The following is a 24,120-nucleotide window of genomic DNA, read 5'->3' on the forward strand; positions in this document are numbered from 1 at the left end:
GTCAGTATCCACAGTCCTATTAAAAAGACTAAGAGCGCCATCGAAGGCCGGACCTGGACCATCAATACCAGAATTGCGAAGAAGCGAAGTCTGAAGACCAGAAGACTGCAAACGCGACGCAAGGAAAGCATAGTGATGAACATCGCCCGCTGAATAGACACCCAATCCACCATAAGAAAAAGGTAAGGTGGCAAGTCGCCATTGCCAATCACCAAAACCTGGCCCCGAAGCAGTTACAATGCGCTCCAAAGAACCTCGAAGGGCCACATCAAAAGAAACCTGGGCCGCTTCAAAAAGACGAGGAGGACACGTACGCATAGAAAAGTAGAGTTTTGAAACCCCAGTATACGCACGAAGTAGTAACAGCTCACATTGGGGATCCTCAAGCTTAACAACAACATCCATGAGCTCAATGGTCTTCGAAACTCTCTGCGAAACAAGCTTACCACAGAAAGAGGCATTCGCACTGACAGGACCACCAAGCAACTTAACACCATGAACAGGACGAGCAATGTCAGGAGGAAAGACACCGGCCAAACGGCTACGTGGGTCCTCCGTGGGCCAGAAAACTTCCGTTTTCTCAACGTTAACATGGAGGCCGAGACTAGGTCCCTCCACCAAAATTAACTCCACGACCTTCCCTACCACCAAGGTGTCGCCAATAATAGTGCCATCATCCAAATACCAAGCCTGCAAACATAATTCGAAAGAATCCCTGATTCGACAAACCAACGGATGGAGCACCAAAGCAAAAAGCAAAGGGCCAAGAGGATCACCCTGCTGCACACCTTGACATGACCTTAAGGTATGCTCCCCATAAAACAACCTGGCTGGAGTAGAGTAACATAATTCAACCCAACGCGAGAGAGCTGGACAACGGAGACGGACCTCACGCAGTAAAGCCGTACGATCAACCAAATTAAAGGCATTCCGGAAATCCACTAGCAACATAGAGAGGCCAACATCACCACCACAAGCCTCAACCAAACGATTAACAGCATGAAGAATAGCCTCACCACCCGCCGGCACACCAACACCAAACTGAAGACCTCCTAAATAGTTTCCCAGACGCGGACCAATTAAAGCAGCCCCAACCTTTGAAACCAGACGCCTCCAAACAATACCCACATCAATAGGTCGAATACCACCACCAGGCTTAACAAGTGGCGTGAGAGGAGCACTGGCGATGTATTCTCCCAACACAGCAGGACATTTCCCAGCGAGAAAGAGATTAACCACCTGCGTAATAGAGTCTACCAACTCATCCGAAATAGCAACTGCAGCACCACCCAAGCAATCCATAAGGTGTTGAGCACGCAAGCCGTCTCTACCGCATGACGTACCACGCGGAAAACCCCTAATCTGATCTAAAACAACAGCAGGATTAGCAATAAGGGGCTGATCAACGGGGATATCCGGTAAGATAGGAGCCGGAAAAGAAGGGTTCTTAGCTTGCAAATCAGCAAGAGTAGCATCATTGTAAGGGGCAAGACCAGAAGACGAAAGCACCCGAACCGCAACAGTGTAATGTCCGTCACTAATCTTTCTCTTACATTGCGTAATATTACGCTCAGACAAATCATGCACATCATCAGCATCCAACAGAGGTGGAGACACATCAGCCAACGTATCCCGCACAAGATGCACAGGACCACCAGGCTCACACCAAGATCGAATAGCAGCGGAGATACTCTCTTCCTGCCGCTGCCGCCTGACACCCGAAGAACACTCACGACTACTCCTTGGAGAAAAGGTTTTTAGAACACAGAGAGGCAACACAAGCAGTTGAACCCAACAAGAGACGTCATCAGGCTTGCATATCACCTTATCAAGCGCACCTTTTAGAACCCGAGAAAAACCCAAGCGACACTTAGGAGGAATAGATTTCACCGAACGAAACCACTTAGATAGCAAACTATCCAAGAGAGCAACATCGAATGAAAAAAGAGGCTCACAAGGAACATTAGGAACAAGATCAGATACTCCCGAAGATGGACCCTGCGGTTTAGAAAAACCATAAAGGATGAACCGAACAATACCATCCCCAGAATCAGGTGGGGCCACAATATCATCAGAACCAGGACCATGTCGACACTTCGTACGAAAAGTATGCGTCTTGAAACACTCCCCACAAAACCAAATGCCCATACGACGAAATGTTGACTCCGCCTTTAAGAAAATGGCCAAATCAGAAGAAAGAGAGTGTCGAGTTAAATCTCGTGCATCCCCACAACAATGACGATCACGGAGATGAGTGAGTAAATAAGCTTTAGTGAGCCCATTACCCCCACCATCCTGAAACCCATTTAGACCCGCAAATGGACAATGAAAACGAACAATAGGAGGCATAACACCCACCACAACTTGCCACGAAAAGAACACAAAACGACACACAAAAATAGCACATCAACTACACACTAAAACTGCACCCAAAAAGCACCCAAAACTACACCTTATATACACCAAAATTGCACCAGAAACTGCTCACGAAACCACACCAAAACTGTACCACGAACTGCACCACAACCACCACCAAAAAGCACCATGAACTGCACCTTATATACACCAAAATTGCACCAGAAACTGCTCACGAAACCACACCAAAACTGCACCACGAACTGCACGAAAATCACACCCAAACCACCACCAAACTGCACCCAAAGCCGAGCAGGAAATAGCCTGAAAAACAAAGAGAAAACCGCTTGAACCTTGCGCTGAAAACAACCCGAAACAGGTCTGAAAATCGCCCAGTAAAAACAGGTCTGAAACTCGCCCTAAACAACCCAAAATTGCCTTAAAACAGCCCAAGAACGACGCCTGAAAACCGCCTGAATGACGGCCAGAAACCAGCCTGAAAACCGCCCTTTAAGACTGCACCAAACAATCCCGAAACACCCTGAAGTTGGCCCAGAAAACACCTGAATTTCGCCCAAAAACCACTTGAAATTCGCCCAGAAACTGCACTCGAAACCTAGGCCCTGAACGTACAGCCACCGAGGCCCTGATCGCGCCGGAGAAGCAGTCCAATTCGCCGGAAAATTGACGTGGAACCTACCCAATCCAATTATTATTACTATTATTATTTTTTTAATATTATTATTATTATTATTTTTTTAATATTATTATTATTTTTTTTAATAATAATATTATTATTATTATTATTATTATTATTATTATTATTATTATTATTATTATCATCATCATCATCATCATTATTTGCAATGTGTATTACAAGGATAATAAAATATATTAATGCCTTTAAAAGTCATTTTTATATAAAACAACCAACAACCAACAACCACCTTTACCAAGCATATTTATTAATAGCCAGCAGTCAAATAGTCAAAATAAATAGCCAATATAAACAGCTGGTCAGACAAGCCAAAAGAAACAGCCAATAGCCAAACAACCAAACAAGGCCCAAATCATATTACACTAACTATATGAGGAATACTCACGATAAGGTGCATTATTTGATTATTCCTTGTATAGTTGCGTAACGACGGAGCAGTAAGATTTTTGCGGTAAAAATAACCATTTTACTACGAGTACTCCGTAAGGAATATTACGATTATGCCCCTTGAAAGACAATACGGAGTAACTCATTAAGGCCCTGTTCACTTCACCTTAAAATAATAATATTCAATAAAAAATAATTTTAGTTCAGTGAAAATAATTTCAATTCAGCAAAAATAAGCTCAGTTTAGAAAAAATAATTTCAGTTCAGTAAAAATCAGTAACTTTAAAGAAGAAATATGCAAGAGAATCAGTATAAATAATTTCAGTTCAGCAAAAATAATTTCAGTTTAGTAAAATTAATTTCAGTTCAGTAATAATAATTTCAATTCAGCAAAAATAAGGTGAAGTGAATCGGGCCTAACGTGTACGAAGTACTTTGTATTTTGTTGTAAGGGAGTACTTCGTATAATCGTATGCTTCCAAAACTATTTTTCCCTCTTTGAAGTTTTTCACGCTGCACCCCTTCTCTCTCCTTCACTGAAGCGTACATAGAAATCTCCATTGAAGTGGTTTCTAAGCTTGAAACTTACTCTGAGTTCTCCATTGAAGCGGCTTGTATCTTTCTCTTCTGTATTAAAGCAGCTTCTGAGGTAAGTTATATATATAATATATATTTTTTGATCATCGAATCTCAATTTCACAATCTAGGGTTTAGTTTCAAATTAACGTTAACTTTATTGTCAGCATAGTTAATTTAGGGTTTTTATAAGGTAGATAATTGAACAATTGCTTATCATTACCGAAGTTATGAACGATAATAACGACAGGATTTGTTGCTGAAATCTTGTTATGTGCAATTTGTTTACATATTCTTAATCGAGAAAAAAATTATGTGATTTTTCTACCCTAATTTGATATTTGAGTCAAATTTGGTTGCCAATGTGTTGCATATATTGAGCCTAATTGAGTCCACGAACCGAGCTTTTGAGGCAATTAGAGCCAGCCTGAGTCGAGCTTGGGTTTTGAGGCTCATCAAGATTTGAGCTTGAGCTGAGCCTACCCCTATTCGGGCTTGGCTCGAAGGTTTAGCACCCCGAATATTGGACACCCTCTTAATTCTTAAGAAGTTTGATGATTATCAAGGCCTCAATATCATTGAACCACTTCTATCATTCAGCTTAATTCTGCAGAATTCTATATATATATATATATATATATATATATATATATATATATATATATATATATATATATATATATATATTTTCTGTTAGGATGGCAAACAATGAACATTAGTCATTTCTCCTTGCGCCCATTGCTGGCTGGCTGCCGACTGCCGTCGCCCATCCCTATTGCCCCGGCTCAGGGATGGGGGCCTGTTTGCAGCATGTGTTGAATGTACTGGTTAGTTTATTTTTACTACTACAAGATGTCATATAGGCTGGCTTGTCACAATAGGCTGTGTATATGAGTTGAATATAATCAACATTTACCTTTGTTACAGCTTTGTTGGGCATTGGTGGAAGATGATTTACACGGCAATCGACACATTTTACTTGACGGAAGAGCAGCTAACTAATTCCCCTTCAAGGAAAGATGCCATTGATGAGGAAACCGAAAATACTCTCCGGATTTATGGCTGTGATTTGATTCAAGAGAGCGGCATCCTTCTTAGATTGTATCCTTCACGTTGTTTCTATCTTGTGCAAGTTCATTTCTGCTGTCATGTATTTTAATGTTACTCATACTCGGGTTGGACATGGGTAAGTGTCCTAGTATTGGACTCGTAATTTTTTTTGTTTGTTTGTATATATTCCATGATTTTGGTCCAATATGAAGTGTTGAAGTACTAATACCCTTGGTAGCTTGAGGCAATATGAAGTGTTTGTGCTCCATAGCCTTATGCCCTTGATAATAAAGTATGGATTATGTTGTCCTTAATTGTGAAATCTTAGACCTCAAGCCGTTATGGCAACTGGCCAGGTTCTGTTCCATCGATTTTACTGCAAAAAGTCATTTGCCCGATTTAATGTTAAGGTTAATATTCTGCTTCTGTTGCTTTATTTTGATTGAACGTGAAATTCTTTTATTCCCTTGCTGTTCTTTCTGGACTGATTCTGCTGCTGAATCTTCTTAATTTTACTGATTTTCAGAGAGTAGCTGCCAGTTGTGTTTGGCTGGCATCAAAACTTGAGGAGAGTCCAAGGAAAGCCAGACAAGTCCTCATTGTCTTCCATCGAATGGAATGTCGAAGGGAAAATTTACCTGTCGAACATTTGGATCTTTATTCTAAAGTATGTATCAAGTCGTGTATTTCTCTCATTTCTTGTTGCTTATCAATTTGACATATTAGTTACTAAGGATATTGCTGTATGTTTGTCTATCCAGTTAACTTGTATATCTATCCCTTAAAAGGAAAATTAGTGTCTTTGTCTTTTTAAGTTTGAAACTTTGTACTCACCATTTTTTTTCATCCCCTTTTTGTAACAGAAATATTCGGAGCTGAAGATGGATTTGATAAGAACAGAAAGACACCTCCTGAAAGAAATGGGTTTCATTTGTCATGTCGAGCACCCGCACAAATTCATATCAAACTACCTAGCTGTCCTTGAACTTAAAGAACCTTCAGAGTTAAGGCAAGATGCTTGGAATCTAGCAAATGATAGGTATTTCTCACATCAATTAATATCATATATCTTTCTGTTCTCTGTAAATATAATGTTTTTTTTTGTTGACTTGTGATGCCACCTATTGGATCTTTATGTTTTGACTAGAGTGCGTGAATTTGTGTTTATCTTAATTGCCTTGAATACTTGAATTCTATCCTAAAATCATAATCTTCTTGAAGTTTCATCCATTCATGTCATAGGTATACATTGATTCATAGTTCATTTTTTAAAGTCAGAAGAAATTAAAGGTCAGGAGTCTCTGGCAGCTCCTAATCTCTTGCAATTATTGTTTACTCATTCAATTTGGGAGAGTGCTATGCCTCTTTGCTGGTTTTGGCATTGTAATGATATGCCATTCAATTAGGAGAATTCCTAGTCCGTATCAAGTGCCGTAGAGTTTTTGTTGGGGTTTCCGTCTATAGTTACTTAGTCAATATGCATGTGTTTAACTTTTAATTATCTTGATTGTGTGAAATTGTATACTTATTATATATCCTAAGTTACTTGTAGGTTTGCCTATAATCTTTTCTAGAAGCCTCATAGACTCATATATAGTCTCATAGATATGTAGTTTCTTTGTAACAGTGATCAGAAATGAAAGGTTAGCACAGCTAAGCATCTTCTGCAATTATGCTTTACACATTTTCAAGCTATGACCCTTGGCTGGCTTGTTTTGGCTTTGTTACTTTACACTCGTACACAATAATTTTGCATCCAATTATGAGGTGAGTTCATGCTTAGTCCATAATTGACATGGTGTAAAATTAATCGTTTTTTGCTTAGAGGGTCATTGCTAGGACCATTTTATGGTTTGCATATGCTTGTTGGCCTGAAGTGAGAAGGGGGGCTGTAAAATTAATTGTTTTTTTTGCTTATCCTCGATTTTCATGGACTTTGAGATAGTTGTGTGCATTGCTGCAGATATGCAGGACATATTGCAGAGTGTCAAATTGTCTATCCTACACCCAGATTCTCCTCCCCACTTGCTTTGCACATGTCCATGCAGAAAAGAAATTGTGAGAAGGTATTAAATTACACCTGGGTGTAGGATAATAGTAACAGTATACGGAAACATGGAGACTAGGAAATGGAGAAACACAATACCCGGTGTATATGGAAACATATGAACAGTCATTAGAACTATTATAGTATTTTTACCAAATAAAATCACCCAAGTATATAAAAGCTCAAAACAATTATTATCTTATATTTTCATTGTTTCTACCCTACTATAAGGCAACAAGGGAAGTAGAGAGCCAATAGGAGAAGTTAAAAAATATCAGCAGCTCAAAAATTGTATAGCTGTATACACCATTATGCAATAATCTTGACTAAAATCTGCTCACTCCTCTATGCACTGTAAAATTTAAGATTTGGAAAATACAAACTTTGATTAAATTATCTGTCTTTCATAATTATTTTATTTTCCTACTCTCGGAGTACTGTTGCCTCTTTTCTTCAGTCTTCACATCAAATTAGAGGGAGTGTGAAACTACAAATATATATGGTGGGGGGGACTTTTTTTTTGTTGTTTTTCTTTCTTCAAATGGATTTTTTTATTGTTTGCTAGATCACAAGCACACTAAAAAACATCCTCTTGCCCAACCAACTGAATGATCCTATTATATCATACTTAGCCATCCTAAGGGCTACGACATGTCAACATCCCTCTCTGTGAACTAGTGAATAATCGTAAACATCAATCTTAACAAACTCTAATATGTCAAATAGTATGACACTATGACCCAGTACGGGTTTAGGAATATCACTTTTTTTATGCTGTCACACTATAGAAACACCCTCAAGCTGTCTTGAGACTGAAAATAATTTGTTGCCTTGTACGTCTATGTTCTGTAATGAGATTAAAGACAGTTATCTGGTCGTCTGTCTAGATGAGTAATAGTGATTATTGTGGTGTTTCATGTTAAAATCAAGGCCAAGTGCCTGGCAGATTTTTTGGAAGTAGGGCAGGAAATGTTAGCTGATTGGGAAAGGCAGATAGTCTAACTGGAGGGATGGAAGTTATTGCTAGTTGCCTCACAACCCTATGTACGCCACTATACTTTGCTTCCTAGGAAGTCTTAGAGGCAAAAGAACCTGCTACTATAATTGCAGAACTCATCATAGTGACAACTATCAATGGCAATCCTTGAGTGATTTCGGAAGGGGTCCGTTAGAGTTCAACTCTAAGCTCTTTTATTTTTTATTTTTATTTTTAATCTACAATTTCAGGGTAAGGTTTTTTGGCCACATTATCCAATTGTGGTATAAATTATACTCTAGTATAACTAACAATTCTCTGGTATAGCTAACAGTTTTTCCCTTGATATAGGGATTAAGAGGACGGTTGTCCCAAATGCCCAATACTAACCACTTCCTACCTTTAGAATGAATCTTCCCTTAACCTGGAACTCGGCTTCTGCCAACTGGTTTGAAGGACAGGGAAATAATATAGATAAAGGAAATGGGCCTTGGCTTGAACGTACACTCGTTGAATAGAGGAAACTGCAGGGTATGAAGTTTTGTCTATGCCGGACTGGGCTTGACTATTTAACTTGCTTAAGTGTTTTTCTTTGGCAACATGGAATGAAATGATGAATGGGAATAAGAATTTGTAATGAAATTTATGGTGCTTAGTGAAACTTAAGCTGTATAATTTCAACCACATTACTCACCTCAATTACATCTATAGGACTGTCCTTTTAATTAGGCATGCCTATAATGTGCCTAGTTGCTGTTGCCCAAACGCTTACAAAAGCCTAGGCAAGGCAAAGCTAAGACTCTAATAGAAAGACTGGATGCTTTAATTCATGTTTGCAATCTGTTTTACACAGTTAATACTTATTATGTACTTCCTCTGTTCTAGTAATATCGCAACAATTGGACTTTTACACTATTCATCACGCTTGTTTGACCACATATTATGATTTATATGTAAAGTAAAATATAGTCATGTGAGGTCTTGTTAGATTTGCTTGTAAAATACTTTCACAATATCAACTTTTTATAATTTATACTCTTATATAATTATAGATATTTAGCATATAAAATGTGCTTTGGGATGCGTAATTTCATCCATGTTGCAATCTATGTGGAACAGAGGAAGTATTTTAAGAGTAGTGTCTTACTTTGATGAAGTGCCTTGCCTCTTAACTCCTATGGATTTTGCCTAGGCTCTATGACCCTTTTTACTGCACCTTTTGCCTTGTCAAACACTAGAACTGTCCATAGCATGCCTAAGGTAAACAAATGTAAGCGAGTAGAGTGTAAATGACTCTTGCACTTATAACTGGAAAATTTGCCCCATGTAATTGATATTATTATTAATCCCTTACAGCAGAGAAGCCTTTAAGCCCCTTAAGACCTTTCCCTACAGTTCAGCACTGAATGATATTATTTAAAATTGTTATCTTAAATAAATTCATGGACAGATCATGTCAGATGATGCATAAGAATCCAGGATGTTTAATGCTGGCATATTCTATCTAATTTGTAGTATTGTAGTTGAGTCATGAGGTAATGTTGTAATGAGCCGTTGAGGACTGTTTGTGATTGCTAAATTCTTTGGCATGAATGGAGCTTTAATAGGCTGGCATGTTTAAATTTTAATTCATCAAATATTAACCAATGGAAATGATTAAATTGATTACTACCACTTGCTAAAGCCATCGTATTTCAACAAATACAAAGTCACCATTGCGATTGCTATTTGTACTTTACTTGCTTTCTGCCACAATATGCAGTTAGTTCTATTTCCATCTAGTCTCCTACTGCCACTAGCTATTCTAGCTAGACTATGTTCACTAGATTGACCAGACTATCTCCTTGTCTGTCTATATTTCTTCCACAGGCTGCAGCCTATTATGATATTTCTATTGTTATTTTTTCTTTCGTGACTAAGGGCCACTGTGAGGGCTTAGACTTGTCTTTGGGACTATATTAATTAAATAATATGTGTGTACTAAAAAGTATATATGTTTGACTAGGTACTCTTTGTGATAGCTGAGTTCTTCTTTGCTTTATATATCATAGCTTAACTCTGCATTTGTGTGTATCTCAGTTTGCGGACTACACTATGTGTTCGATTTAAAAGTGAGGTGGTTGCTTGTGGAGTTGTGTATGCTGCTGCGAGAAGGTTTGGAGTTCCCCTTCCTGAGAATCCACCATGGTGGAAGGTCTTTGATGCAGATAAAGCTGGTATTGATGAAGTCTGTAGAGTTCTAGCTCATCTGTATAGTCGTCCGAAGGCCAAGTATATACCTGTCTGTAAGGAGTCAGTTTCCTTCACATCATCCAACAAGTCTTGGGATTCACAGAATACTGCAGTGCCCAAAGTAAGCATCACCCGTCTGTCATTTTAGCACACTGGCCCTACTATTAGGTCCAGCAATGTCTATTTGACTGCCTCTAGCACTCATTCATTTTTGTTAGCTTTAATTACTATACTATAGTTCTGCCTAGTTTAAGTTGCCATGCCTTTTCTGATAGTTTCCGCTTTATTCCAGGAAGGTTCCCTGAATACACCAGTGGCTAGTGCTGATACTGGTGTGACAAAGACGGCTGCAGGTGCTGCAGCTAGTATTGATACTGGGGGATCCAGAGACGCACTTGTAAAACAGGCACTTGACAAGATGAAAGATTCTAAGAGAAGCGATGACGAGTCCAAGGACACGGCAAATGATGGTGAAGGAAGAGAGGACATCATGGTCAAGTCAAAGCCTGAACTCAGAACAGAAACTAGTGGAGAACGAAACAGGGAGTCAGAAAGGGATAGAGATAGGGATAGAGAGAAAGAGAAGGTTAGGGACAGGGATAGAGAAAGAGACAGGAACAGGGATAGACAGAAGTCCCGGGATCGTGAGAGGGGGAGAGATTCTGACAGGGAAAGAGAGCGAGATGATATTGAACGGGAGATAGTGAAAGAAAGAAGTCAACGATCCCGGGATAAAGCTAAGGATTTAGGTCAGTGTTTTCCTTAGCTTGATTCTTTAACAGTTGCTTGTGATCATCAATTGCAACTATTTGTTCATTTTGTTAGCTGGGATCTGATATTTCTTTCTTGATTCTGTTTGTCTTCTTTGTCAATTCAGGAGGTCATTCGGATAAATCAAGGCATCATTCTTCTCGAGGTATGACCTCAAATTCTACTTATATGGAATGTGAGTGAGCAGTTTTTTTTTTTTTCCTTTTCTTTTTTTCCCGAGGATATGTGGTTCATATGTGTCAAAGTTGATAAAGTGAGTTTTTTTTTTTTTTTTTTTTCACTTTTTGTTGCAGATCGAGATCGTGATTACCATGCTTACTCGGCTAGGGACAAAGATCGCTATAGACATCATTTGAAACAATAATTCAGATCTACCTGCTTTTGTAATAAAATGTATAGCAGAAATGTTCTGCTGTTGCAGATGTTTTTGATGTCTGGATTTTGTTAGAGCAAGTATGATGAAAACAATGTATGTTATCCACTTTGGATGTTGTAAGTTTAATCAACTATTGTTTCACATGTAAGATACAGTACTGCTAGTTGAAACACCAGCTTGTTAATATCCCAAGCCTCCGGCTTCATCATCTTGTAAGATTGTTGGCGTCATTTTAAGTAAACTAAAACTTTGATTAGAGGAATTTGATGGTAGATTGCCTTCTAAATTGTTCAACACTTGAAGGTTCTTTAAGGCGGTCTAGCATCTAAAAATGGAAGATTACAAATTTAAAATGGTCTACTAGATGAATTTTTCTTTCAAATAAATAAAAAAAAAAAAAAAAATAGTTACAATATAAATATTTTCACGAAGAATTATACTTGTACAAATTTGAGGAACATACACTTCTGAAGTTCTAACCGAAGAGTTAATGATAATATTATACGAGTAAACTTTGAGGCATGACAAATAGATGATTTACCAAACAATAGTTATATTGACCAAGATTTGCAATTAGTTGCTCGTAATCTCAAATCAAACTGGCCAAGTTAGAAAATTGATCAATATAGTAGGAAAAATTCAAGCATCTTATATTAGAGACAATACTCCGTAATTTACAGTTGGTATCAAAGAATAAAGAAAATATGGAACTAACACCTCCCATAAACAAACCAATGAACACTTAACAGAGACTACGTAGAATTCTCTATCAACTTCATCAACAAACCAATGAATACCTCGAAGGCTCAAAACGAGGAACAACCACTAATAACCTAAGCAGATATTTATATATATACAGTTTCCACTCTGCAAAAACTACCGAAGCCTATACCCATATAAATGTACTTGTTACCCTTCATTCAACTAATCCAGCAAACATCATCTTTGTGAAGCTAAACAGCATGGTTAATAACAAGGGCACTTGAGGGAATGCCTTTTTGATGTTCACATTAATGGCTTGATGTCTCTACTACGCATGTAAGATAGAAATTGCCCGGGTAATTCTTCCAAGAGCGCTTCAACCATGGGTTTTTGCCCTGCTGCACACGAGAAAAAACAACACCGCCATATTAAATTAAATTAGTGAACTTGGAAAGTTATTTTACAATCCAAACTAAAATGCTATCCAATTTGCAAAAATGAAACATCTTGTTTAAGTTTTAGGAAAAAAGAAGGATTGTAAACTTGTAACCAGAAAGTTCATTTAATGATATACATAAAGTGAAATGGTGAAAATACAAAGATTACAAAATCAGTTCAATGTGAATGAGATTTTAACAAACCTTGAACATCACGCATTGGCACGAATTGAACAATGTCTCGAGTTGCTATACGACCTGTAGAGCTCTCCAACCGGTGCCCTTTATCAGCATCAAGTATCTGTCAAGATGTAAATATGAATTTAAGTTACAATGTAATGATTCAAGGCCAAACACTTAGTAAAACAAAGCCTTTGGTATCAGACACTATATCCCCACTTCATATCGTATGTTCATACACATTTACACACTTTAGATAAGTCTCAAGGCATCAGTATAACAATTCTGTGTCACCCTGCCCACACACCTCGTCAAGTGCAAGCAACAATGAGATAATATTTTTGCTAAATACAATAGCTTACCTCCATCTGTGTAAAATCAGCACCACCCACCCCAACAATAAGGACTGATAACGGTAAGTCAGATGCCCTCACCAAAGCATCTATACTTTCTTGGGAATCTGAGAGAACTCCATCCTGAAAGAAAAACAACATAGCAATGTGATTAAAATTTAAAGACAACGTAATAGAATGCAACTGCAATCTCATAAGATGTACTTACTGTGATGATTAACAGTACATAATACTTGCTCTTGGTCTGTTCGAGGGACTGGCCAGCGATTTCTGCAGCTCTGTGAACTACTTTACCAAATAAAGTAGGTCCAGAAAGTGCAACGGTGTGAAGAGCAGAATTATAAGCGGCCATAATTCCTTCAACTCCTTCAACCTGCATAAGATGTCAAGATACATTTAAATTCACATCTTAGTTGAAGCATGACGAAGAAAAATGCTTCTAGACCAAGTTTTGCTTCAAGCTAAGGCCCATTTCACATATATTTATCACAAAATCAGGATTAATTAAAGAAAAAAAATAAAAACACAAAACTTGGTAACCTATGATCATATGGAAAAATTGCTTTATCATTGCTATGAATCTAGAAGAACAAGAGCTGGGAATACAGATAAAATTGTGGTGCCGAAGTTTCAGTCTTGAAGTTTTTTTTTTTTTTTTTTTTTTTTTTTTTTTTTTTTTTTTTTTTTTTTTTTTACTCTTTTAATACTTCAAAATGGTGAATACTAATTACTGAATAGTGAGTACATAATCAACTCTTAGACCATAGTAAGATTAACATATGGAAAGATGATGGTCATATGGATATTTAAATTGTTTAATGCAGGACTCTACATCTCAATCTATGTGAACAAGCTGCTAAGAAAATGACAGCAAAAGAAGAAGGGTAGGGTCAGGGAGTGAGGAGGAATAAGATGCATCATATTACCTCCCTATTGTACGGGCTTGGATTCAAGTTAAAGCAATGGGAGACACTGCCATCCATTGTCTTTCCTCCAAAACCCCATGCAGAGTAACGCCTGTCTGAATCATAAAACTGTAAAACCTCCCCAACTTCCATTATTGCCTGCAAGAAATCCACTGGTGAATATGGTCTATAGTTACTAGTTCTAGGCTCAAGTCAAAATAAGAAATTGTGTTCAGTGTATCACGACTACATTGTTTCCATGAGATTTTAGGTATTAATTAAACTCAAATCTAGAACGATGAAGCCTTACTTGCTGATAAGCGTTCAATCAGCCAGAGGGATCAATGTAGTGCAAGGACTCTGGGCTTCTAGGATTTCCATTTGAAGCTGTACAAATACAAAGAAGAGCACAACCACAAGGATTTTAGTGTTAAAAAAATCAATGACTTAACTTATGCACCTATAAAGCATCAATGGAATTTACGTACCAGTAAAATCAACAGCAACCATGAAGTTGAGCTCAAAACCACTAGAAATGTAATCAAGAAAGCTGTACAGCTGCTTTTCACGATATGTATCTACAAATAACCGACCCTTAAGAACCTACAGTGATCATCAACCATAAATTTAAATAATTAGAAGATACAAAAAAGGGGTTAGAGTCCATGGAATCCAATTATTGCTCATTACAAAGCACCTTTTCACGACCGTTGTGTGGCTTGACAAAGTTGATACCAGTCTTTTCTTTCTGCAGATTTTCTAAGGCTGCTACTGATGTTTGAAGTTTGCTGCTCAAAGTGTATACTTTTGTTAGTAATCCATCACAAATAGACCACACAAACAATGGAAATTATGCAGGAAAGGAGAGGCAGAAATTAGTAAGGATAATTACCCAATAAGAGTATGATTTCCATTGCTGTTAAAATCAAAACACTCGATAATCAAAGGGTTATCCTGCAACAGAATTAATGAATAAAAGACATCAAAATATTATTATATGTAGCAACATCAACTCCTTTCATGCCCACATATTTTGCTCCTGTGAATAACACAAGCATAGAATAGAAGCAGATAAACTTACCTTGCTTACAAAATGTTGTGTGTTCAGATAAACAGGTCTCCATACAGGATTTAGGTTGTTGTTAATGACCTCTGTCTTGCAGATTGGAACAGCATTTCCAGTCTCAACTTTCCGAGATATACACAGAAAAGGATCCTGTAAGCAAGGAAGTGAGGGTTAGTGACCACAAAAAACACAAGTAAAACAAGAAATTCAACCATCAGTCACACAAAGTTTACATACACTTTTAGATAACAAATCTTTGTTATCCAGATTTGTGCAACGGAATACAATCTCTGCAGCACTTTTTGATGCAACACTCTTCTGCATGAACGTTTAGTACGCCTGCAGTTTTCTTAATTTTGTTGCTCAGCTTTAGAGTCAAAGTCTTATCACGTTTGGTAAATATCTGCCAAAGAGGATATAACCATAAGCAAACATTATAACACCTCTTAAATAGATGCTCAAACACTAAACAAGTTGCAACACTCATGTATGGTGCACAAAAAAAACATGTTGTGCAAGAAACTCAACTATTAAGATCCAACTAAAGTACCTCTGATAAGACACAATTAGCTTCTCCAAGAAAATCCTGATCCTGTAGCTTGAGTGTCTGAAACAAACAATTGCAAATTGTCTAATGAGAACCTAAAGGCAAATTGGTCAAGAAAAACATGTATCTTAAAAACATAAAAAAGCCCAGAGACATGAAGCAAAAAACTATACCTTCACAGGTAAATTGTGATATCTTGTATCAACATCATATACATGAAACCTGTCAGTGACAGAACAATATATAAATGAGTCAGACTAAAGTTGTCTGAGGTCCTTCTGGTTAATGAATTATAATTTATAAGAGCTTGTTTAAAGTCGAAGGAAGGTGCTTACACCAGAGGCTGAACTGTTTCAAAATGGTAGGCAATAGGTATTTTCCCAATCCAGACAGGATTTAAACTGTTTAAGATAACCTCTGTACGACCAATTTCCTCAAGAGTTCCATCCCGCTTCTTCATGTAAATTACAGCCATTGGATCACTCTGCATTGAACCAAATCATTTATGTAGAGAGATTTTAAGAAGGTGGTAGGTATAATTTGGTCTCCTATCTACGAATTAATATATCAGTTAAGAGTATTGAGCAATGAAAAACGTTATTTCTTTCTCCATGGCAAACTCTTTAATGCAATTAACTTTAGGAATCTACAGGTGCAATTTGCACTGTTTCAGTGATTGCTATAATAGTTGTTTCCATTAATAACAAGGTGACATTTGAAGCATCAAGATATCTCAACAGCTTCAAATAACAATTGCATATGCACCTATGCAGAAACACAGCTAGCAACTCCAACACCTACTGCCCACTATCAAGATGTTCATTCAGCTTATATCAAATTAAATGTGATACAGGCTCTGACTACTGCCACTTAATACGGAAAAGTGTACCTTTGAAACGATGTCACGATCAAGTAGCTTTGAAGCAGACAGGGATAACTGCAGAACAAAGTGCAACATGTTTAGTCCTCAAAGAAGACCTAGAACACCAGCAAACTATCAAATTTCTACATGAAAACAAGGCAATTTCTAGCTAATAATTAAACCACAATGGAAGACATGCCTTTGATTGAACATTTGCACAAGATGAAGACACAAAGCATGGCTCATCACAGATCTAAACAATTCTCAAATGTAGTTGTAGTTGTACATAAAATGTTTCTAGTAATGTTTGTGAAACTTTACTGATTACAACGCAAATTGTCCTGCTACCTCAGTGTACATACTGCACAAGGGTCACAGCAACATGGTACATAGGGAAATTGGTCTCTCTATCCCATTTTTACATATATGAAATTATGCAGAAGAAGCACAAGAAGCAAGTTAGTTTATCTTCTAAAAACTAACACTCTAAACATAGGTGTTATGGGCAATTTCTGGACTACAGGGGGGGGGGGGGCATATCTACAATTAGAAATTTAGAAGAGAATAGAGTAGAGAAAAGTGGAAGAGCATATCCTTCTACAACAAAAATTGGAGCATGAACACTAATAACAAACACGAGTATTAACACAAATTTCTCAAAAAAAATGAATATATATTTACTTCATTAATCTTCTCTAACTCTTGTTGTGAATGTGAGAGTATTCTTGAAATTGTTCATGCCATGGTGTTCCAACTTGTTTTCATATTTAACTTACAAATTTCCATCCCCAGAATTGAACTTCTAAGCAAAAGACAAGTTCAAATGTCACAGTCTGCAATTTAAGGTTGCTCGAGTTTTCGCCAAAACGTCGAAAAGGCTAAATTAGACCTCTTGTTAAATCTAAACTAGCATTAAGTAGCTAGCTTGGACTCCTAATTAAAGCCATGCTGTAAGGAAAGTATACAGTCCCAGATCAAGAGTTATGGTTTTAAGAAACCTTCCTCTATCAACCAAGCCAGTGAATTCCTTTCATAAAGCCAACTGAGTGAGACTTAATACATATTGAACCTACTTTTTTTTTTTCCCCTTCCAAAACCTTGAAAGAGTTATTGGACTTATTTCTGACCAACACCAATACATAAACCCACCATATTTTAACAGACACATCAATACTATAAGGAATTTATAATTCAATTGCATTGCCCTTCTATAAGGATTTCATACCCATTAGCTATCAAAAACCCTTACAACTTTATAGCTTGAAGCTCTCTCTCATACACCTATCCAGCAAGATGAGAGAGCTTACAACTCCATTTCTTTTTAAGATCCAATGAACAACAAGCAGATATAACATTGAAACAAAGACTATGTAAAAGGTTCAATATATATAAGATTTTATTTGTAACAGTAACTTCTTATAAGAGATACCCTTACAAAATAAACAAGTTAATTTAACAAGTTACGAGCACTTGTTATTATTTGTACTGAATGCATAGATGCACATATGTTCATGGGAATCTCAACGTAGGGCAACACTAATCTCTTACCTTTAGTAAAATTAAGATGATCCTTTCCATTATATAAAAAAAATAATAATAAAAAATACATTTTCTTAGATAAATCCTACTAAGGTGGCCATGCAGCGCAAACCATACTGAAATCATATAATAAGCAGATTTACGTTGACCATAAACAAGGTCTTAGATATTTGAATTCTATATACACAATTGAGTGATTGACACTCAAAAAAAAAAAAAAAAAAAAAAAAAAAAAAAAAAAAAATTGAGTGATCGACACACCAAGTGCTTAATAAGTTCCACGTCAAACCACAAATAATGGAAGATACAACAGAACTTCCAGGTTAGCTTTCCAAGTTAATTAGAACAATAATAAAATCAAAGTAGAAGATAGACCAGCACGATCTAATCCTTTCTTTCCATCAAGCACGAAAACAACGTTCGCCATTGACTAGTCTCTGATGAATAGGATATAGCATTTTGGATGTACTCTTATGCTACAGAAACAATTATTTCAAAATAACCTCCAAGTTCATGAATTGTAGAACAAATCACAGGAGCTTGAATGTCTCGACAGTTAACAGTTAAAAATTGTCACATTTCATGCCCTTGGCTCTCAAGTCTCCTTTTGTTTGCCTGGTTTAACCAAAAAAGAACCTTTCTTTTTCATGTGTATTTATCCACAGGACAATATAATTATCCAAGGGTTCAAAATTTCAAATTCAATTAAAAGATTGATCCATAAGACAGTGTTGTTTTAATACCCCGTACATAGATACTAAAGAATCATGTCAGAGCTCAATTATCGAGTCTCTATCTCGGGTTGGGTGGTTCAATTCCCATCTCCCATTTAAAATATCGGGGTTAAAGAGTTCAATTCTTATCTCCTTCAATTCAAAGGTTAGGTGGGCTAATTGAATCCAATTCCCACTTCCAACTTTTATAAGAAGATTCAATTCCTCCAACCTCAAAGTCAATTCCAAACAATTCAAAAAGAAAAACTTTATACTTGTATAAAATCATTAAAATACTTTTGTATGAAGAACCCTAACAAGATAAATAAAGATTATAACTTTCAAACCCAAGAAAACCTTGTTTTCAAAAAAAAAACCCAAGAAAACCTAGTACTTCGTATATTCCAAACTGGGTCCCTTCAATTTGACAATTATCCATACAACAAAATTCATCAGCCGCCAACAAGAACAGTACCCCAGAAAATAAAATACATATCAGCTAAAATACACCAAAAAACACAGTTAAAAAAATTAATGGGTTTATAATTATTTATTGACTGAGTTAATTAAAAATTAATTAAATTAAAGATAATAAAATCAAACCTCAATTTGAGTAAACAAAGGTTGATAACCCTTAAGTTTGTAGAAGTAATCGACTGCATCATTGTGTCCATCTCCGTCCGCCGCCATTGGCATGGGCCCACCAACCGCCGCCATTCCACCACTCACATCCGAAAAACAACCACCCATTCAATCTCCTCTAAATTTTACGGCTGATTTTTTATTCAACAAATTATAAAAACCCTTTTAATTTCCGGTAATTATATTCAACAATCAACTAAAAAAGAAGCGTTATTCACTAGGTTTTACAACTTTCATGAAAATATTAGCAGAGTTTTTATAGATATATAATCGAGGAAGTTATACGGAACTGCAGTTGTTATATTTAGAAAATTTATAAAGAATACTCGTTAAAGACTTTTTGTACTTGACTAATTCTTCTTGTATTAATTAAAAACTACGGAGTAAATCAAGTTATTGGACGCGTTGCCTTCTGTTGCAGGTTTGCTATAATTATGTTTATCAAATTAATCATGTTGCTTAGTTTGCATTATAATTATACCTACAAAGTACAAGTATATCTATGAATAAGGGGGAAAAATTGTTGCAAATACAAGAATGATATTTCGGGGAAAGAATAAAAACTTTTTCATTATTAATGTTTTAGTGGAAAATTATGCACTCAATTTATGTTATAAAATCTCACAGTTTACACGTACACGTAAAAGAGCTAAATACTTAAAGGTATACTGTGTAAAAAATACTTAGATGAAATTTCATTAAACATTTTAGGTTATATTAGAAGTCTCAAATACTTTACATTTAAGACGTGTTTAGCACTAGTTTTTAGTGGTTTGACCAAGTCAAATTAGTACTTAAAAAAAAAATTATGATGTTTGACAATGTAGTAGGTTTTTTTTTTTTTTTTTTACAAGAAATAATGTAGTTGTTGGAATAGATTTTAGTGGTGGAGATAGTTTTTATCAGCTTTTGAAAATTAACCATACGTGGGTGTTGAAATTTATTATATCCTTTTATGGAAAAAATATTACTCCGTAATTTTTATATGTTAACAACTCGTCAACGGTTACTAACCGAACATGCATATTTTAATCAAATATCGTCGCAACTAATTGCTATATGCACAGCTAACCACTACTATCAAAACAAGCAGCTACCTCTACACAACTATATTTTGCCAAAAACTAACGCCCCTTGAGATATCGTGTGGTTGATACCTAAGGAGGTATGGTCACTAGTACCTACTCCGTACTTAATTAGTTTTTTCTGATATATACTTTTACTCCAAAGTCAATATACGTAGTATATTTTTGGTGCAAAAGTCTTGTTCACTTTTATCATCGGACATGACCTCCATTTTAGGTTAATTGCACCTATAGAACACAAGTACATATATGAATTACTCCGTTATTGCACAGAAAAAGTCATATATTGCTTATGAATGTTAGTGTGAGAATAGGGGTGAGTAAACCGGGTACCCGGTCAAAATTTTAAGAATTGGGTTCTAAATTCGGAATCGAAATTGACCGAATCCTAAAATTTAGGAATTGGAATTGGAACCACCGGGTACCGGTTTTGGTTCCGGGTACCCATAGCTATTTGTATTTATGTTAGGTATTAATAATGTTTTTTCATTTTACCAACTAGATAAATTCAACATATTTTTATTATTTAAAACTTATTTAGTTTAGCATATATTGGGTATTCGGATAGCCAACCGGTTCCGGTTCCAAAAAGTTGAGAATTGGAATTGGAATTGGAATTAAAACTGGTGGTAAACGGGTCCTTAATTTATTACCCGAAATTGGAACCAGTGGGTCCAATTCCAGTTTCGAACTCGCTGGTTCCTAACCGGTTCCGTATCCAATTATGGGTACCCGGAATTTTTGCTCACCCCTATGTGAGAAATGATGTTAAAACAAAAGTAATGAGTGGGACAGTGGGTAAATGTGAATACGTGATAATAAAAAATAAAAAAAAATAAAAAATAAATAAATAAATAAAAAATAAAAAAGGTGGTAATGCTATATGTAGTCCTTAGGGTTATAAATAATCATTAAATATCTTTTGTTATTTGGTATTAGGTTAGAAATGTATGACAAAATTATGCGCAAATTAGTGTAAATAATAAATATATCATCTTTATAACTTCTTATACATAGATTGCCCTTAAGACTACATATAGAATTTTCCAAAAAAAATTACAAGTTTTGCGATTAACTTAAAATGGAGGTGATATAAATACTCAATTTATAACCAAAAAGGAAAAGGACAGGCTACTATAAAAGTAAGTAACTTAGAAGTGATGTGTTCCAAAAAAAAAAAAAAAAAAAAAAGAGGTAACTTAGAAGTGAAGGAAAAGAGTAAAATGCTAAGATCCTTACGTCTAAAGTGTTATTAGTTTGATATGAAAATGTACTTTTCATAGAAATTATATTTTATAGGAATTAAATACCTATATCAAATTGTTAGGAATTGTTTAAAATTATTTGATTGACATGAAAAAAAATTGTAAATTGTGGGAATTTTTTTACTTATTAAGGAGAGGGAGGGTTAGGTAATTAACTTCCCATGTTTTCTAAAAAGTCCCAATTTTTTATGAATTTACAATTCATACATTTACACTTTTTTTATTGTCAATCAAACACCTTATCTATTTTCAAATTCCCATAATTTTTCACTTCTCTTATTTTCTCTGTGCAACCAAATAAGCCATAAGTATCTACAATTGAGAGAATTTGACCTTTCAATTTTAAGTAAATCCACCATTAATTGCACCAAATTAAATTCAAATTTAGTGAGGAAGTTTCATAATTTTTGAAAATCATATATTAATATCCGATCTATCATCGGCCATTTGACCAACGACTCAACGAGTTGTTAGTTTGTACATCTGACATTCAACAATACCAAACTTCTTTGCACATGCTAAGAACGGGAGAGTTTCTTACGAAAGAGTGTCACTAACTTTTTTAGAGTCATATAATCTTACCTAAAGGGGAAGATGAGCCAATACGCTAATGAAATAGCTAACTTATTATGACAAATTTCATTGATTATGTAAAGCAATGATTCTAAACAAATATTTGCTAAACTACATTTCACCCTATTTATTCGTTTTTAGTATGAAAAACCTCACTATTCTCTTTGATCGACTTAAAAAAAATGTATTTATTACTCATAAATAAGAGTGGATTGAACAAATGAGACTTTTATTTGGAAATAGAAGGAGCATTAGTTGAACTTATTTTCAAAAGAACAAATGTTATTATCAAAACTAGAACCATAATGGCAACAATGTAATTGAAAAATTAAAGTGATATTTTAAATTGGAAAAGCTTAATGCTCAATTAACTTAGCTAATCTAATCACAACTTAGCTAATCTCAAATTTTAATGATATATGTAGGATATTTAAGCATTAGTAAACAATCTAAAATGGATGCTCAATTAACTTAGCTAATTTCAAATTTTAATGATATATGTAGTATATACAAGCATTAAATAAACAACCTAAAATGGTGTAAAGTTGAAATTTTTTGACAAAAGCACACACAAATCGGAATAATTAAATATCCTTAATAAGAAGTGGCTTCTTAATCTTATACATATGGGTAAATTTATTATTTTCCATGAACATTTAAGATCAAATTATTAGTAAATACGAGTAATTTCTACCACTTTAATTTTATTTTGTGAACTATTCTGATGTCAACTTTGACTTGTCTTTATTTCTATATACATATATATAATATTATTATGCTAAATGTTATAGGAATAGTCTCAATATCTATTTCAAAATATCAATGGTCAAACTTATGCCAATTATAAATTTAAAATAGAGCAACTAATTCAAATAAAGGATGTATCATGTATGTTATTGACGATAATCTGATCTAGTGTTCAATGGGAAACAATAATAATTTAATTCTAAAAATACTCTTTTCTGATTGATGATTAATAAATGAGAATCAAAGTTTCACAACTTATGTTGTGTTGTATCTTATTGCATGCCTTTATAAATATTGATTCATCATCACTTGTTTTAAAGCACCAGTGTATCGCTAGATATCAACTATCGAAGTAGATAAATTATGTTCGTCGACCCTGCGTGCGTCCACCTTGACAGACTTGGTCATCACAAGCCCCAATCGACTTTATTTGTCTTTACTTTAGCTTAAAGGCAAGGGTATACATTTTTTAAACTCGTTGTAGTCTTGTGTTGCTACGTGCTCACAAGCCCCTTTTTAAACTCGGTTGGCGCCCTTAGCTTGCCATCAGATATGCAAGAGTGTACTGCACCCACGATCTAGTGTCAAAACATTTGAATGGTGACACTATGTTGCCCTAACCGTTTATTGTGCACCGGGTCTATTCTACAATTTTTATTTTATTTGATATATATGACACCCTAAGTCATGCACTAATTGCTGAATTTACAAGTGAATTACAAATCTATAATTAATTTTTCTTTTGCCAAACCCTTACAAGTCTGAGAAATGATAATTGTGGCAATAGCTTTAATAATAATTAATTTTGCAAGGTAAGTCTCATGCTATTAATAACCAGAATAAAAGGTAGAGACAACAATACGTACTTCTCTAACCCGATAGTTTACCATTATTGATTATTGCCTACCAAACGGATCATAGATAATAAAGCGGATAGCATTACTAACCAAAAAATGGGTAATGAATTGAACCATACATTGGTAAAAAAGTAAAAACATAAGTGTAGCAGACTAGAG

At 35.5% G+C, this 24,120-nt stretch overlaps 1 protein-coding gene and 1 pseudogene across 2 annotated transcripts; one reads left to right on the forward strand and one right to left on the reverse strand.

The window, feature by feature from the left end:
• Positions 1–3,929: 3,929 nt before the first annotated feature.
• LOC110736983 (cyclin-L1-1-like) lies at positions 3,930–11,696 on the forward strand. Of its 2 annotated transcripts, none has more exons than XM_021917324.1 (9): positions 3,930–4,109; positions 4,964–5,137; positions 5,415–5,496; positions 5,613–5,753; positions 5,950–6,125; positions 10,189–10,462; positions 10,634–11,090; positions 11,219–11,287; positions 11,406–11,696. In XM_021917324.1, exons 2-9 carry the CDS (start codon positions 4,986–4,988, stop codon positions 11,474–11,476), a joined length of 1,422 nt encoding a protein of 473 aa, XP_021773016.1. In that variant the 5' UTR covers positions 3,930–4,109; positions 4,964–4,985; the 3' UTR covers positions 11,477–11,696. The 2 variants fall into 2 exon arrangements, with proteins under 2 accessions (XP_021773016.1, XP_021773017.1); XM_021917325.1 differs by having other exon boundaries at positions 11,219–11,257; positions 11,406–11,680.
• A 147-nt stretch (positions 11,697–11,843) lies between these two features.
• On the reverse strand, positions 11,844–19,843 carry LOC110736982 (annotated as a pseudogene).
• Between the last annotated feature and the right edge of the window lie 4,277 nt (positions 19,844–24,120).

This window comes from Chenopodium quinoa, unplaced genomic scaffold, assembly GCF_001683475.1.
Source record: "Chenopodium quinoa cultivar QQ74 unplaced genomic scaffold, ASM168347v1, whole genome shotgun sequence".
Classification (NCBI taxonomy): Eukaryota; Viridiplantae; Streptophyta; class Magnoliopsida; order Caryophyllales; family Amaranthaceae; genus Chenopodium; species Chenopodium quinoa.